The sequence below is a fragment of the Crinia signifera genome, chromosome 3 (assembly GCF_055691185.1).
Source record: "Crinia signifera chromosome 3, ASM5569118v1, whole genome shotgun sequence".
In the NCBI taxonomy this organism is placed as follows: domain Eukaryota; kingdom Metazoa; phylum Chordata; class Amphibia; order Anura; family Myobatrachidae; genus Crinia; species Crinia signifera.
In genome coordinates this window covers 162,120,303-162,139,037 of record NC_139219.1, presented here as the reverse complement: position 1 = coordinate 162,139,037, position 18,735 = coordinate 162,120,303, and the positions used below count along the sequence as shown (strand labels likewise).

General features: G+C 41.6%; 1 protein-coding gene across 2 annotated transcripts in view; it reads right to left on the bottom strand.

Moving 5' to 3' along the window:
* Positions 1-1,345: 1,345 nt before the first annotated feature.
* LOC146063923 (amine sulfotransferase-like) overlaps positions 1,346-18,735 on the bottom strand; it is a 35,195-nt gene continuing 17,805 nt past the window's right edge. For both annotated transcript variants that reach the window (XM_083176839.1, XM_083176838.1), the window contains exons 5-8: positions 15,868-15,997; positions 7,145-7,239; positions 4,485-4,665; positions 1,346-2,081 (exon numbers count right to left, since the gene is read on the bottom strand). In XM_083176839.1, coding sequence (XP_083032965.1) covers positions 1,969-2,081; positions 4,485-4,665; positions 7,145-7,239; positions 15,868-15,997 — 519 coding nt within the window. In that variant the 3' untranslated portion in view covers positions 1,346-1,968. The remainder of the gene's footprint in view (positions 2,082-4,484; positions 4,666-7,144; positions 7,240-15,867; positions 15,998-18,735) is intronic.

Here is an 18,735-nt window from a genome sequence, read left to right as displayed (position 1 = left end):
CTAAACCAGGAAAAATGGTCTGAAACATCTCTACATACCACCGGTTGTTGTCCAGGAACCTGTGGACAGATTGCCAACAAAAGGTGTCTGCAGTAATCACTGCACATGGTGGACCTACAGAGTACTGACGTAAAACCTCACTGATCTATTTGCTGTCAGTGTCCATTTACTTTTGTCTACATCGTGAAATTTAATTTAGCTGCTTTTTGTCAGTTTTACGATATGTCCTCATGCACCTGAGCACTGGGTGGGCAAAATAGCCTCTCCTGATGCCAGGGTCCTTTCAGTATACAGTAGCTGATTTTTCAAAGCTTCTATGTTACAGTATTTGCATTGCTAGCATCTACAGTATAAGGAGTGACAAACTGCATTGCTATCCTTCACTGATCAGTGCTTGTGTTTTTTTCTACATTTTCTACAAGTCACAGATCTATGGCGAAAAGGGGCCTGATACAAGGGGCCATAGCTAATTCTCCCACCATGTAAATATGCTGAACCTGGGATTTTGCAAGTAAGTGGGAACAGTTCCAGTTATCAATTCCAAAAGCAAATCTGGTACACTGAGTGGCTTTGTGTGTGGCCATAATCATAGTTTACTACACTCCTGTAGGAGGCTCCCATTTTAGCCAAAAATCTTCTGCTGCCCTTCATTGCATTCCTAATCTGAATTCCTCAGATTCTGCAAGGGGTGCCACTTGGGAATTTCTTTGCAAGGACAGTGATTTGCAGTAATCACTGTGATTTGTGTAGCTGCACAGGAGGGGATACAGTGTAAATCCCGGCGGTCGGGATCCCGGCGTTCAGAATCCACACGCTGGAATCCCGATCGCCGAAATCCCGACACTTTCTCCCTCTGTAGTGTCCACGACACCCCCGGAGGGAGAATAAATTAGTGTGCCGAGCGTAGCGAGGCACCGGGCCCACTGCGTGGCGAGCGCAGCGAGCCCGCAAGGGGGGGGACGATCCACTTCCCCCCCTTGTCGGGATTTCGGCGATCGGGATTCCAGCGTTGGGATTCTGAACGCCGGGATCCCGACCGACGGGATTTAATACTGAATCCCACAGGAGTCCCTGTTGATAACTCACATTATCTCCCCTTGTGGAAACCACTGACAGGAGATAGATGGCAAGACATAATCTCTTTATCTGTGGCGATTTGCACTCATCCATAGTGTGCTGCTGCTCTGTTAGTGAGTTGTGACTTAAGGTAAGAATTTTTGTTCGGAATCTTTCTGTAGTTAAAAACATTAGTTTAATTAGAGTAAATGGCATTAATTAATTGGAGTTAATGGTATGGAAAACATCACATCCAATAAATATATTTATATTATATAGATGCAGACATTCCAGTGTTCACAATAAAATAACATTTAATACACTGAAAACATACAATATTTTAGGAATAATTCACACAAGGTCAAATTGCATTTGGAATTTATTGCATAAGCATTGAATTAGTCATGTATTTTGTTCTGAGTGAGAAGAAAATAAATATCACAGATAATATATAGTTGCAAACAAGAAACTCCATAATGCAGACATCAATGTTAATATAAATACTTTTCAAAATATATGGTTACTAATGTTACTAATGTGAAATATCTTGCAACAACAAGCATTTAAGCATATACACTGCCATATGCGGAGCTAGACACATCCTTTATGCAGAGTGTGACACGCCCCCTTGACAGTGTGGTGCATCCTACTGTAATATCCCTCATTCTAGTTTTCAAAAGTAGGCAAGTATGGCTATGATGCAATAAAGAGGCAATATTTAGTGAAAAAGTACACTTGCAATTTATTTATTTAAAAATAAGTTTTAATTTCAATTTGCTATTGTGATAGAAATAATTAAAATTTTATTTTTTTAGTTATTGATTCATTAAAAATATAGTGAAAGAAAAAATATTATGTTTTATTGTTCATTTAGCGGCCAACATCTGAATACAATTCTGTTTCTTTAGTCTTCTACATGCCCCAGGTAAAAGTGATTGGCAGATCCCCCAGCTTCTCTTTAAGTGCCGCATCCATCTTCTCACTTTGTGCCACAGTCATTATGTTTTTCCAGTCCCCAGTAATACCTGTAACATGAGATATACTGTACCCATTTTATGTTCCGATTTAACATAATCATGTTAACTTCACTAGTGTGATCAGACTGTATGCTGTGCAGTTAGGAAACAGAGCAGGTGGTTGCTCAGTGCTTGCTATGTACTGTAGCTGTAGATGCAATGTACAGTAAAGACTATCAGCATTATTGCTACACTCCTAGCATGGCTGTCTTAACGGCACTGTGGGCCCTAGGCAAAGCAATGCACTGGGGCCCCTACTAAAGTTAAAAAAGAAATCATAACTTCTTGCAGAGTCTCTCCACCAGCTATCAGCCATCCAGCAATTAGCATGGTCACAGCCAGTAACTGTTTGGCTGCAGACTGGTAGAGAATGTTTCCCAGCAGTTCTGATGTTGTAGAATTTATAACCAAAGCAGCCGGGCAACAATCTCTACTAGCCTCACAAGAAACTCCGGAGACACCAGCAAACCTATGCTCAAAGGCCCCTAGAATTGTGGGGCCCTAGGGCAGCTGCCCAGTAAGTCCATGCGTTAAGATGGCCCTGACTCCTACACTGGGCAAAAACTGAAGAATTGCGATTTTTCTGTACTGGGTTCCTTATGGAAAATATATATATTAGAAACTCTGTTTTACTCTCCCAATGTTACTGTAATTCAAATAAGTCTAATATTTTTTTTAGATTAAATTGTGTATGACATTGTATTAAATGTACATGAAATAAACATAACACGATAAGGCAGTGTACATGGAGCCTGATTCACAAGTGATCGGCAAAGTTGCATATGACCGAGTAGGTAGCCACTTCCCAGATAGAAAGGAAACCCGCCCTGTGTAAATCTGTGAGTCAACTGCAAAAATATGGCTATCCGGTATCCTGTTACACATCCATGTGCAATTCATGAACCATCAAAAGATTTTTCCAGTCTATGCAAATTAGAGTAATAGTGTGTACAGACGGTAAGATTTGGCTTCCGATGTTCCCGATATAGGGAACATCGGAAGCCATATTGCATGCAAATCGCATACTTTTTTAGGGCTTGCGAGCCCGATGCGTGCTCGCGTGTGAGCGCATATCGGCAGCCAGATAGAGAGGGCAGGCAACACTATATAGTCTAAATTGTGCCCCTCTAGCATGCCGTGAGATGTGCGTCGGGACTCGCATCTCACAGCAGGATCTGCCATGTGTACACACCACCAGTCTGACCCACCCATAAAAAGCCTGGGCATGCCTGTGGGGTTTTTTTTTTTAAACTACCTGAAAATGGAAGGTGTCCACCTCAGATGCTGACTTCCTGTCAGTCAAATTGCGAATAGATATTTTCACTATTTTTGTCGCTATTTTGACTCGCATGTGTACTACGCTTTGTATGCAGTCATTTGATAAGCGAAATGATTGCGAATTTGCACAGCAATAATCAACTTGTAATCAGGCCCATAATACAACTTGTGGCTTAGGTAAACCAATCATGCATAAGATGGAACCAACCTCCATTGCAAATTTGCAATTACATGATTACTGTCACACATAGAAATTCAGAGTATTAGAATTGCTAGAAGTCCGCTACACGGTGGTCATTCCAATTTTTTGATATTTTAATTACAAATTGTTGATCATTATAAGCTTAAATGCAGCTTTGTATCGGGCCCTTTTTTTTTTTTTTTTTAACCCACACCCACTGCCCAGGGGTAGGGTCTACTTTTATTGTTGGTGAAAAGCAGTTTTAATCTATTTATTGTAGATTTACACAAACATGACAAAAGAGGCAAAGTCACTGAAGATGTGAGAGATTAAGCACATCGAAGGCAGCTAGGCTTCTCATTGTTTCACTAGATATAACATTACCAGTTGATGAGAAATGTGCATGATTTGCAGAGAGATATTGTATTAGCTGCCTCAAATGTGCATGCTATTACATTTCAGCCATAGACAAGTACCACAGGTACTCTCTAGAACAGTGGATCTCAAACTGTGGGTCCGGACCCCAAAGTGGGTCCTAAACTTCTCAGAATTGGGTTGCGACTCCATGCTTCTGACATCAGGCTGATGACTTTTCTAATCTCAGTCACTGATTAAAGGAGTATGAAATATCTTTTTGGATTGTGTTATTTTAGACTCCTCCCATCATTTTGTGCCTTCACAATGCTGCAATGCATGTGCTGTCTGCTGACTATACAGGTCATGTAATGACCTTCTGAACTAACTTGCTGGGGTCCTGTAATTAATTTTATTGTCTGATGGGGTCCTAGAGCAAAATAGTTTGAGGACCCCTGTTCTAGATTCACACTGGCTCTATCAAATTGTGGGCATTTGCTATTTATGTATCATCTGAATTTTCTGTATACCTGGACACATTCTGAAGTCAAGTAAACTACATGTGTTACTACATCTTGTCTTCTGTCTCATTACTTTACCTTTGCGGAGTAATGCCCCTTTACTTTGATCAAACAGGTCTTGTGTAAGAAATTTATAATTAGCTAATGGATCTTCTTTCATGTTTTTAAATGTTGCTTTTTCCACAATTCTGTTTACTGCTTGGTCATCAAGCTGCTTGTCCAGAAATGTACATATTTTCACAACAGCTGATCGTAAATCCTAAAAAAAAATACATAAAAAATGGTTAAAATGGTTATATTTGTTTAAAGGTTTTTAAAGGTTTTCTGCTCAAATAAATAAATAAATACATAAATAAATAAAACAAGCAAACAAGTACAACATTATTTTTTTTTTAATGTGAATGCATGTTAAAACAAATTCTTAAGGAAGCCAAAAATATTTAGTTTCATATTGAGATTATATGGAATGAAAAAATATCCAAATTATTGTGAATTTCATGTGTATTCCAACATGTCTGCCAAAGTTCCCAAGTGGTTTAAAATTCTATAAATTTGTGGTAAGTTCACGAGGATATGAAATGTATTAAATTATGGGGAAACTATTTACAATGTTCCTAATGATGATTTTTAATTGGTACAGCTTATTTGTGTCTCTATACCATTTGCTGCATTGAATCTAGAGACTATCTCACTGGAATAATGCTGGCTGGCAAAAGTTTGGGCTAATGAATTTTCCCAAAAAAGTATAAACTGCATTAATTGAAATATATATATATATATATATATATATTTTTTTTTTTTTTTTTTTGAAGGGGGCTGCAGGCTTTAATGCATTCATGAACTAAATCTCCACTTTATTTATTAATATCAGTTAAATTAGTGTGTGCAGAGCCCCCTACAATTTCTGTTTAAACAATGTGGTCACAAGCCATAGGGCACCTTAAAACTAGGAAAGGTGAGTGCCAATGTTTAGTGTATTTTGTTTATTAAATTAATTTTTGAATTTGTCTTATTGTGGTCACATTCTCTCATGCACCCTGTTTTAACCTATACTGTATGACTGTTTATGATTTATTATCTATATTTGACTGTCTTGTATTAATAATGTGGCCATGATTTATAGTACCAATCAATACATTATGCACACTTGATCAAATTCTGAATTGAGCAAGGTCAATCAAGTACCTCTGAGCTAATTACATAAAAGACCAATAGCTCTGTCACCTACATCTCCGCATCTACGGAGATGCAACATCCGTCAGAATGACTGACAACCATACCTAACCAATTGTGTTCTGGATAAACACATCACCACAGAAAGCTCAGCAAATCTCTAATCAGACACGCCTAAAGACCCCCCACTTACTAAAAGACTGCCTGGACCACTGCAATTGCTTTATTCTCTCTAGAAGGCCGAAATGCGTTGTGGCATCACCACCACTACTATCGTTACCAAATAACTTACAAGTTTGGAGACAATGCGTGAATCTGGGTCACGTGACCTGAAAGTAAAGACACAGCAGCACTGCAGCTGAAGACACTCCAGTGCTGACCATCGGCAACCTCACAGAGTACAGGAGAGGAACAGAAGGTTAAGTTGGAGGGTCTGTTACTGAGGGAAGCGGATGGCTGACCATTGCAACAAGCCTAAGCCACACGCACCCCTCGCAAGATCGCAGGCTACCTCCAATGGAGGCAGTAACCGGAGGTTTGCACTGATACACATGCCCGGGGAGATGGCCGGCAGGTCCAGACCAATCTGATACCCCACTGATACCCCTAAACTCTCCAGAGGCCAGCATCGGGCACACTATTCCCTTTCACTCCCCGGCACTCACAAGAGTATCTGGACAATTATCACCAAGGCTCAGACTAGAAGGTAGGGATGGCCATCGACCATCGATGATTCTAAATTATTGATGGTTTATGCCTGATGACGAATACTTTTGCCATCGATGGGGAAGAACCAGATGGTTTCCCTCCATCGATCGTACAGCAAAACCAATGTTTTTTTTGTTCAAGGTGCTGGGAAATTGAGCATAGCTCCGCCCCTGACAACCCTGAAGTTCCGCCCTGATGTTCTTATTGGCATATGGGCCAGTCAGTGAAAGAAAATGGATAACCATCGATAGGTAAAGTTACCGATGGTCATCGATCACATTGTCTGTTATTATCGATGGCTGGTTGCAGTATCCCCATAGATGGCAACCATCAATGGCGTATGTACCGATGGTCTTCCCTACTAGCAGGATGCCACAGTTGGACCAGATGATTGTTACCCCCGCCAATATTATCTAGATTAGCTAGGACACCCGCTATCACAAACTGTTAGTTCTCTCCCCCCAATTTAGCGACAGTGCAATTCATGTCTTTGTATCAGCTTTGAAATGTTAATGTGTTCCAGTTGTTATGTATGTATGCACAGCAACTATAAGTAAAGGACTTAAATGAATTATTCGCAACCAGTCACAATTTCTGATGTCATAGAGGCTACACAATTGATTGTTTTTCTCCACGTTATCTATGTACAGTTCGTAGTAGTAGAGCGTAACACTATTAGCAATCAGGCTGGTCTCCCATCAGTACAGCAGCTTACTCCGCACAAGAAGACTCAGTGCACAGTAGCCAATCCTCCATCTAACTGTACAGTACGTGTTGAGTGTGTTACAGTATGTTTGATTTATATTACTATTATTATTATATTATAAGATATATTGTAGGTAATTACAGTTTCTTACCTGGATCATTTCCTCATATGATAAAAAGAGAAAGTTGAATTCCTCCTTGTGGGTGTACCAGCCCCTGACATGATCAAACCAGGAGCCAGCAATTACTGCAAAAAGGAGGAACAAAGGGTGACCGGACTGCTCTTGCTTAAAAGAAAACTATAATATAAATGAAAAGAAATGTCACTATAAAATGTGACATACTGTAATCTGGATAAACCCATTAATTTTTCTTCACTAAGCATTAGACATAATAAATACTGTACTTATTGACAATTGGATGGAGTTAACAATGTTAAGATAAATGGATCAAATGACAGGTGAGGGTGGAATATAGAAAAACCTTGTGGTGTGGGATTTTTCCTGTTCAATTGAAAAGAATATGAGCTGTGGTTACTTCTATTTCTATAAAAGTCACTTTAATTTTTTCATAATGTGTTAATTTAAGGATAAATTGTAGGAACTTGCTCCGAATCCCCTTGGGCAGTCTCACTAATTAAGCAATTAAAAATTTCCAATTAGCTGAATAGGTCCATAATAACTTACCTTCTGTAGAGCTGTCCAGCTCCTCCTCTTCCCCTGGAAATGCTGGTCTTCTTCAGCATTGTGTATCTGAGGTTGCTGTCATGTGTGAATATGTGTGAGACCCCTGATGTGTGTGTTACCCACTATTAGTGTGTGTGCGTGGGTGACTCCCAGTGTCTGTCAGATGTGTGTTCCAGTCAGTTGGCAGTGTTAAGCAGGCGGCAGCCGGGCACAGGAGCGTCTGGAACATATTGGTGAGTGCCCTGTGTCTGCTAGAAGATGGATTGCCAACCATGATGTGTGTTATAATGACAGAAATAATCATGACACAGATGAACACTGACCGCTTTGGGGGCTCAGGAAAATATGGAGAATGGTGCCTTACAATTACGTAAAACTGTATTGTAGATTACCAGAAGCATGTACAGTTGAATCATTTTAAGTTTAAATTTACAGATCTGAGTGCTGCCATTTTATATTTTATCCTCGAAACCACAATGAAGCCGAGTCTCACAAAAGCTGAAGCATTGTAAATACAGTCCTAACACTCTGAAGCACTTATAACTCTTTCTAGTGGGATGCCTTGCATTGGATGTCTTGTGCTGGCATGGGAGACCCATGCCTTGGATTTGAACCTCAGTGATATGGTGCCCAAACATTGCGCAATTGGATGCGATGCAACATCGCAATGCAATTTCCCACTGCATCTGATCGCATCTTAAGTGTTTTTTTCCAGCAACCGATGTTGCATGCCACCTGTGCCACCACACATCGGGTGCTGGAAGAGGGCTGGCGGGTGTTAGTGTAGCGGAACAGGAGGCAGGAGGGCTGGCGGGTGCAGTAGTCAACCACAGGTAGCAGAATTTGAAAAAAACATTTCAAAACACTGAGCGGCCCTCTGATTGGTCGAGAGAGCTCTCAGCCAATCAGAGGCCTTATATTCAGGCTGCCACTGATTGGCTGAGAGAACTCTCAGCCAATCAGAGAGCTGGCCAGTCTTTTAAAATGTTTTTCAATTCTGCCACCGGCAGCCGACTTCCGCCACCCACCTAGCTGACTACCACTGCCACAGATCAGATTGTGATCGATCGCATGTGGTTAAACAACCCATGCAATTCGATAAAATTTTATGCGCAACACATAATATCTATCAACACGACATTCGACCGGCAGGTTGGCGCATCAGGTGATGCATGAAATTTGTTGCGGCGAGTTTCAAAATTGCATAGATCGCATGACATATCTCACTTGTGTATGGGCACCATTAGAGACCCACCAGATGAAGTCCCTAACGCTGAGAACTTTGGCCCAAAATTATGCAAAGCACCTCAATTTTTCTCTATGTTAGATTGCATAGTTGATTATAAAGTATTCTGATTAGCAGTGTTTAGCACTATAATGCTTAATTTTCTCTTTTCATACGCAAAAGCTGACCAGCTATTTTCAAGCCTGGACACGGTATATAGGTCTAATGACTGAATACTTAATGTTATTATGTTTTATTTAAATAGTGCCACTAGGTTTCTGCAGTGCTTAACAAAGTACATAAACAAATGAGAAAAACAAGAAAACCACAACTTAAAGTATAATACAATGTACATGGTATATAAACATTGCTGCAGGAAAGATAACTTAAATAGTCATCAGCATGATAGAAATCAAGGTCTAGGTGCTGTTATAGAAAATGGTTTAGGGAAAGCACATTAGGGAAGAGGTTCATATTTGTGACAGCTTACATTCTGAAGATGAAGGGCAGACAGACAAGGGTGACATACTGTAGATGGGATAGAAGTGAGGATGTACAAATGTGTCCACTTCCATCTAGCCTCCTAGCGCATTGAACAGCCCTTCCAGTTGTACCATGCCACAGTGCAGGCCTGGTCAACCAGTGGGTCTCCAGCTGTTACAAAACTACACATCCCAGTATGCCTTGCCACAGTTTTAGCATTCTCTAATAGCAAAACTGTGGCAAGGCATGCAGGGATTTGTAGTTTCACAACAGCTGGAGATACACAGGTTAGCCTGGCATGCCATAGTGTGACTCCGTAACGCAGAGCGCCCCTGCTTGTTGCACTAATAATAAATTTTTACAATACAAAAGAAAAACTATTGTCTATACAGGTATAAGGTTCATAGAAAAACTTATTAAAAGCTAAAATTTAACTTTAACTAAAATATAGTCTTTATTTTAAAATGACACATTTTAATTGACTCAAATGTCTTATTTTCCTATATTGCTTGCCGGCTGAAAAAAATTGAGAAAATTGATGACATCAAAAAAAATAGCTGTGTATAAATCATTATAGAGATGTAAAACTTAATTATTGTTTTATTTTTGCTGTAGGTACTGTACCATCTATATTGATAGGTTTGAGTGAAAATTAACATTTTCTATATTCTACAACAGTGGTGGGGAACCTCAGGCCCGGGGGCCGCATCCGGTCTGAGTGGCCCTCCCACCCACCTGGCAGCTTTGCCGGGAGTCAACTACAGGGGAATTCTTGCGAGAGGTTGGTAGTTCTCGCAAGATTCCTCTTAATAAACAGCACCTGGAGACTGTCAGTCCTAGTCAGCGGCAGCCGCCGTAGCGTGGGACGGCTGCAGCAGGACAATTTGTGAGAGAAATTTTTACATATGGCCCCCAAAGGATTTTTTCCCCATACAACTGGCCCTTGGCACAAAAAAGGTTCCCCACCCCTGTTCTACAATATAATTTTACTCGAGATTTCTTGGTTAAATCAGATCTTTCAATAATACAGTGATCAACAATTATACAAACGTCCTGAAAAAAGTAATAGAACGCAGGTAATGAATTGTTTTAAAATCTGCAATTTAGATATAAAGTGAACAATAATTATGGGTCAGATGATCAAGCTTTAAAAAGTGATAAAATGGAAAGTGATAAACAGCCAGCCAATCAGCTTCTAACTGTCATGTTACAGGCTGGGTTTGAAATTTTTTTACATGGGATGTTGTTATGGGCAACCAAATCAGTGGTGCACACAGGTAGGAGCTTATTGGCTGATTGTTAGTTTCTTTCCATTTTATCACTTTTTGAAGCTTGATACAACTGGCCCTTAAGCTGCTAGTGATATATTAATACACATACAGGTTGAGTATCCCTTATCCAAAATGCTCGGGACCAGGAGAATTTTGGATAACGGATAATTCCGTATTTCGGAATATTTTAATATTTCAATGATGTATTTTGAAGTATCTTGCATTTATGCTGTATAAACACATTATATACACACAAATATATTTTATTACCACATAAAATACACACAAATATATTTTATTACCACATAAAATACACACAAATATATTTTATTTGTTCAAAAAACAAGGTTTCAAAACATGAAACAAAATGTGTGTACTATCTAAGCACTGAATTTGAATGCCAAGCAATCATTGTCTTGCACATATATAGTGCCAGTTACATATCATGTCCCCAGTGATGCTGTTACAAATGTCCCCAGTGAGTTTTTAGCAAAAAAAAATATTTTTTTCACTTTCTGGAATGTCTGGTTTTCGGAATATTTCAGATAACGGATATTCGGATACGGGATACTCGACCTGTACAAGTTTTTAATAAAAATAAATTCTCAGATTCCTATCACAGTGTGTCATTTGTGTTCATTCTAGCACCCTGCATCTTTCAAACCCATGCAGTTCTTCTTCCCTGCCTGGGGTGTCACTCTCTGCTGTGGTGCACCTAGCACAGGTCTGGTCTGTATGTCATATTTTTGGGTGTTTATTAACATTTTAACTCAGCTGCAAAATGTGTCTATTGTCACAAGAAACTTGTAAATGATAAAACTGCTGTATTTGTCACAAATTAGCTAAATATTTGTCAGTAAATAATATATTATAGTGTGTTGTTACAGTTAACAAACAGAAATCCATACAATAGCAGAGATTAGCTTCCCATTGGCTTCAATACATGACAGAAAGGGTTATATTTAATAGGATGAGAGATTCAGAAAGTAAGAAAGCTCGTTTTTTTAAAGGGGCAATCATTTTCACTTCAAAATCAAACTGGTTTTGTAGTGTAAATGATTGCCGCTTTAAAAAAAAGTGGAGATTTCTTACCAAACATCTCACTTTCCGAATCTCTCATCTTATTAAATTTAATGTATGTATGCATCTGAGATACAATGTACATGTGTCACAATAAATACAGTTAAGGGATGCATATTGAGGCATTCCTGAGTAGTGGTGACTGGGGAATGGCTGTAATTTGTGGGTATCTCGATGTTGCGCCTGGGACAGGGACTGTGTAGAAAGATACAGTTCCACACACCGGCAACCAAACAATGTTGGACCCTACGTTTTATTAGAAGTCTGGTGGAGTGGCTGATGATTGACCTTGCAACTGTTTACACATCAGAGTGCATTAAAGCCATAGTCAGTGGGCATCTCAGTAGCACAGAAGCCACAGCTGCTACTTCATATCCATCCACCTCTGAATCAGTCCTACAGCTCCTGTAGTATGTAGTGCAGAAATACACATTCCCTTAATGCTGTTCCATTATTTTGACAGGCTGGTCACTCATTTTTATAAAAATATACAAAATACATTTCCTAATCTACAGATGAATATTGGACTGGATTTGCAAACCAATGATGTGGAATTTTCTGTTTTAATTCATTTATATTATAGTATACTATAGTAAGCTATATTTAATAACAGGCTTTCCAACCTTATCATCATTTATTTTTTGGACATTTCCTCTTAGAATGTTTAGTGAATAAATTTCTGTTTTAACATGTTTGATTAGATATGTAATCTGGAGATCTGCTTATTTTGTTGATCCCAGATTTGAAAAATATACCTACTTGTATCCAATACTAAAAACAGTGTAGTATCCCAGGGAAAAGAGAATACATTAATTTGCAGATTCCATTAATGGAAAATAGAATTACAACATTAATCAAGTAACTAAAGAAAAAGTTTTGAAGCCAATAAGAGATAATCAGATAGAACCAGTGACGTGCAGTGAGGCTAAGGGTTTGTGAGGCACTGTTCTCCAGTGGTACGGTAAGTGAAAACGTGAAAGCGAGCCCCGCGAGGGGACGTGGATTACTTTACATGTATTCTGCGTCCGCCCGCCACGCTTCGGGATCGGTGGCTCGCTGCGCTCGCCACATTATATAAAAACAACTCCATGCGTAGTTGGATAGCGGGGGTATGAAATCACCCATGTGTGACTATACAATTAAAAATTGGGTCTTTACAATGAAAAATCGCATTGCATGAATTGTGTGCCACTATATTGCATGCGATGCGATGCAATGAAAAAATCGAGCGCCCAGATATTACACAAGTACCCTTAATTGCTATAGACATGGTCTATAAAATAAAAAAAAGGCATGAAAAATACAAACTAGCATTGCCCAAACCTAATAATAAAAATAATATTAATGCTATACAGATTTATTCAAATCTTCATGCTTATAATGACAGGCTTAACCTCTGAAGTAGTTGTGCAAAGTATTGTAATTTGTTACTAAATGTTACACATGCATCACTGTATAGTTCTGCAGGACTGTTCTGATACTTATGTTGCTCTACGAGACATTACAACTATACAAGTTTAATTGCCAGTCCAGGTGAAAAGGGGAAAATCCTGGGATCACCTTTAAAATTAGCATACAAGCATCACTTTCCAAGTCAGATTAGATGCCAGTTGCAAACTTGCCATACACATTTTATAGGAAGATAACCCTGAGCCTTGCCTTTGGGAGCGGACAGCAGGAGCCGGCAAACTGTGAGTGTGTGCAGGCAGGTGAAACTGCATACAACAGTGCTGCACTATTATGGAGACAGAATATGGAGGCAGCTGTTTGGAAATGTTAGACAACTGGTCAGGGCACACTGTCACTTACCTTTTCCTTCCTGGCTGGGTAAACTCTGCTCCTCCATCTTAGCGATGTCCTTGGTCATGGCCTGGCTCCACATAATGATTGCTGTGCTAGATCCACCACGACCAGCCCTCCTGTCACCCCAGCCATTTCTCAGGTAAGCAGCAGCTGTACACATTGGGCTCCTCTAGTTGGTAATGCAGCTGCACTGACCCAGGGAGCAGGACAAGGTGTTACTGTTAGTGCTGGGGGCCTGAGCAGAGCTTCCGTGAAAAAACCACTGCTACAGCTAACTCCGCAGTGGCTGGCATTGTCTTTGTCTGTGTGGCTGCTATGAGTCACCAGGATACAGGGGACGGGCTGGAGTGGTCAGCAGGCCGGTGTGAGCAGCGGCAGCCCCCAGGCTTGGCCCATGCTGGATCCACCGCATAGGAAGGTCTAGGAGTCGGACCACCATTCCAACAGCAGAGATTGGCAGTAGTGACCAGAGCTCCCAGAACAGACACTGAAACAGGATAGGAGCCCCTAACGGAAGGCAGGAGAGACCCCGGACAGCTCCTGCTCCAGTGTCGGTGCCCCCCTCCCCTCTTCCCCAACGGCAATTGGAGTCAGCGGACTCCTCTAAAAACAACGCTGACTATAAGCGGCACCAATAGCAGTGCCTTAGTGACAGTCAAGGACGTGCTTTCTGCCTATATGAAAGCACGTCCCTGTCACTTTAGTGGCTCCACTGTGCCCAATCACATCTGCCTCAGTGACAGGGGTGTGCTTTCATATAGGCAGAAAGCACGTCCCTGTCACTGAGGCACTGCTATAGGTGCCGCTTCTTCAGCTTTTTTTTAATGGGCTTTTACAGCCCCATGCTTGGGCCCTGCCCACTGCCCACCCCCTGGTCTGGTAGTTTAACATGGACAGCGGGAGGCACCGCTCTTGGTGCCTCCGGAAAAAAAAAAAAGAGGGTAAAAATTCTTATAATAATATAAATCATATACTTATGACAACATATGTGTCATAAGTATTTTCTTTGTATTATTTTATTAATCATTAATGACAGGGGAGGCACTGCCTCCCCTGCCTCCCCTGACTGCACGTCCCTGGATAGAACTAATAAGGATTTACAGTGGCGCAGGATTTTTAGAGGGGGGTTTCCAAATATAATCCAAAATCTCCCACTCTGCAGGGCAATGGAGTAAGTACGGGAGTCTGGGGAGCAGTAACAGCCCTGAATATTGGTCTTTTTATACACTGGATACTGTATGGAATACAGTATTATTTAACAGTACAGATGGTCTATAGTATCGGCTGTTTCAAATATTTAAAGGGTTGGGATCATTGGGTCTACAGCAAGTTGGTCGACAACCGTTAGGTCGACATGGTTCTAAGTCGACATGTGACAAGGTCGACATGGGTCTAGGTTGACATGGGGTTAGGTCGACAGCTCAATAGGCTGACACAAGCATTAGCTCGACAGTGTCTAGGTAGACAGTCAAAAGGCCGACATGGGGGTTTTCACTTTTTTTTTACCCAAATGTCGACACAGTCGACATGAACACAGAGATTGCAGTGCACTGCTTCGCTCGCAATGCTTCGGGCATGGTGCCTCGCTGCGCTCGGCACACTATTTTATTTTCCTACCACGCCCTAGTGGATGGTAGGCACGTGTTGGCTCAAAAAACAGTGAAAAACATCATGTCGACCTTTTGACTGTCAACCTAGACACTGTCGACCTAATGCTTGTGTCGACCTAATGACCTGTCGACCTTGAACCCATGTCGACCTAGAACCATATCGACCGACATAGCGATTGTCAACCAACTTGCAGTAGACCCAATGACCGTATCCCCATTTAAATAAGATAAGTGGTCAAGAAAAGGTTAAACATATAATAAATAAATACACAAACATAATAGAACCAGTACTGCACTTTCTAAGCTCACAATCTCCCACTTCATGGTAAGGCTACTGTCTCTTCCTCCTGGCAGCTGCTCTCTAGTACATTGTGATGATTGAGGGCTCAGATCCACACATACAGTAAATGTGGTAGAAGAAGCTGGTACTCTGGGCATGTGCAGCAGCCCTGCTCTGTCCCTTACATTGCATGATGTGGTGGGAGCTCTATAGATCAAATGTTATACTAGTGATATTGTTGTCATAAGTTAAGGCACTTGCCAAGAGGAATGGGGTTTCTGGCCAACCAGAACCCCCCCCCCCCCCCTCCTGCGTTTGCCTGTGATTTATTATACTTTACTATTGTATTTATTCATCTATTCAGAATAACATAGAATTACTGTACATCAATGCTTATAGGAAACAATTGACAGAATTAGGCATAGGTCTTACAGTACCTTGTCCTGACATAAACAGCTCAAGGAACGCTTCCCAAGACATTGGTACATGATGTATATTGACAAACATTTTGTGGAAGTGATAATATGAAACTACAGCATCTTTTGGATTTCTTAGCACATAAATAACCTAAGAAGGGAAACATAATATTATTTCAACATTTATTTGAAAATATGTTTATATACTGTGAGGCAGTGCTCAAAGTGGAAATTTTAAAGTGGGGGTATGGAAAAATGCTCATTATACATACACTGCACACAGTGATGCCCATTATACATATGCCGCACACCGTGATGCCACTATACCTATGCCGCACACCGTGATGCCCATTATACCTATGCCGCACACCGAGATGCCACTATACCTATGCCGCACACCGTGATGCCCATTATAACTATGCCGCACACCGTGATGCCACTATACCTATGCCGCACACTGTGATGCCCATTATAACTATGCCGCACACCGTAATGCCCATTATACATATGCCGCACACTGTGATGCCCATTATACATATGCCGCACACCGTGATGCCACTATACCTATGCCGCACACCGAGATGCCACTATACCTATGCCGCACACCGTGATGCCCATTATAACTATGCCGCACACCGTGATGCCACTATACCTATGCCGCACACTGTGTTGCCCATTATAACTATGCCGCACACCGTAATGCCCATTATACATATGCCGCACACTGTGATGCCCATTATACATATGCCACACACCGTGATGCCCATTATACATATCCTGCACACCGTAATTGCCATTATACATATGCTACACACAGTGATGCCCATTACAGATATGCCACACACTAAGATGCCCATTACATATTATGGCACATAAGTGCCGCTTACCTACATGCTCATTACTAGGGGGTTCTTTCTCAATGCCAGGGCTTCCTGCTTAATGCCAGGGTCATCATACTGGGGACCCACTTTGAACTTATAAAGCCAGACGTCGGGCAGCCTACCGCTTCTGACCAGGTGACACAGCAGCCGCTGCGGACCCTCTCTTAAGACAGCTGAGCAGCACACCCCTCTCTGCCCGGCTGTCAGCTTCAACATGTACTGTGTATGCCAGCAAAATAAAAAGCTGTGCTCGAAGAAGGTGCTGTATGCCTTAACGGTGTATACCGGCCCACTTTGAGCACTGCTGTGAGGTAACATTATTCTGAGAAAACAGTGAATGTTATGCTATGAAATTTTGTACTCGAATGAAAAGACTTGGGGGTGTATTTACTAAACTGTGGGTTTTTAGAAATTAATCAGATTCTACTTAACATTTATCTAGCATCTCCTGGAAGATAATTGCTAAAAATCATATTGGTTGCTATGGGCAACATCTCCAGTTCTAAAACCCTGCACCTTAGAAAATATAACCCTAACAATTCACATTTCCAGAGTGAGCAATCTGAAGTTTGGCTTCCCTTCATGGAAAGTGCAATTAAAAGAGATATCTCTGTCTCCTGAAGCCATTGTGAGGTCACAATATTAATAAATAAAATATTATATCTTATTTTATGGTAATACACAATTGGGTGCTTGATATCTACTACTCTAAATTATACTGTATGAACATTTTTAGTCACAAAAGTGGTGATACAGATGGGGCAGGCCTCTTCCTTGCTGGCGAATTGCCAGAACCTCAGCGCTGGCGATCCGACAGCGGCCTGCCTAACCATCCAACTGAGACGCGCGTGCGTCTCAATCTCCGTCGGCGGGGAGAAGGGAACCCTGTCCGTCTCCGTCTCAGGGAGATGGACAGGGTTAGGGGGGGGGGGGGTGCGGGCAGGCGGCGGGGACCGCGGGTTACCGCCGACAAGCCGGCGGTGACCCGGAGGAGCGGCTGGAAGCGCCGTCGGAAGGGGACGCGCAAGCCTCTCGTGCGCACACGTCCCCTTCTCACTATAGATATGGCGCTGGCAGGGGATGGCGGCTGGTGTCGCCATCGCCATCCCCTGCCAAGATGGGACCTGCCCCATCTGTACATAAATGACACAGTAGCAGAGCTGCTACATCTTTGTATGCAGCAGCTGTGCTAAAACATGCTAATACAGCAGGAGGCGCCTTGTTCAAAAAATAGCCTCCTGATGGCTTCTGAGATCCGCTGCTGCATCCGAAGTCATAAACATCTGTCATCTGCGTTACCCTCAGTTTAATCAGGATTACCAGAGCTTTTACAGAGCTAGGACCAGTGAGGTCAAAGGAAGCAGTTACTGGCTTCAGCATACCTAGACCAGGGGTCCTCAAACTATTTTGCACTGGGACCCCATCAGATAATAAAAATAATGACAGGACCCCAGCAAGTGACTGCAGAAGGTCATCACATGTGTAGTCAGCAGACAGCACATACATGGCAGCATTGAGGAGGCACAAAATGATGTAAAATAAAAGACCATTCAACAGATTTCTCAGACTCCTTGAATCACTGACTATGATTAGAAAAATCATCAGCCTTATGGTCACAACATGGATTCGTGACCCCATGCTGAGAAGGTCGGGACCCACTTTGGGGTCAGGACCCACAGTTTAAGAACCGCTGACCTAGACAATAAGGACATGTCTCTATTTTCTGAAATGCTGCCCATCGCTGCCCCTTTTCCCTCAACCCCCCCCCCCCCCATTCAAATAGAGCATGTCAGTCATGCTGCAGGCTAGGGGGCACAGCAACTTTCAATGAAGATAGAGATATGCCCATGTGGAGTACAGATCTTAGACATGCATTGATATATCTGTTACAAGTCACTGCTATGACTTGTTTCTTGCTTGGGTCCCAGTTGTTGCTAAGCAATTGGGACACCACATTTTCTGAATGCAAGGTCCGATGGTCCCACTGGTTGCTAGGCAAAAAGGGTGG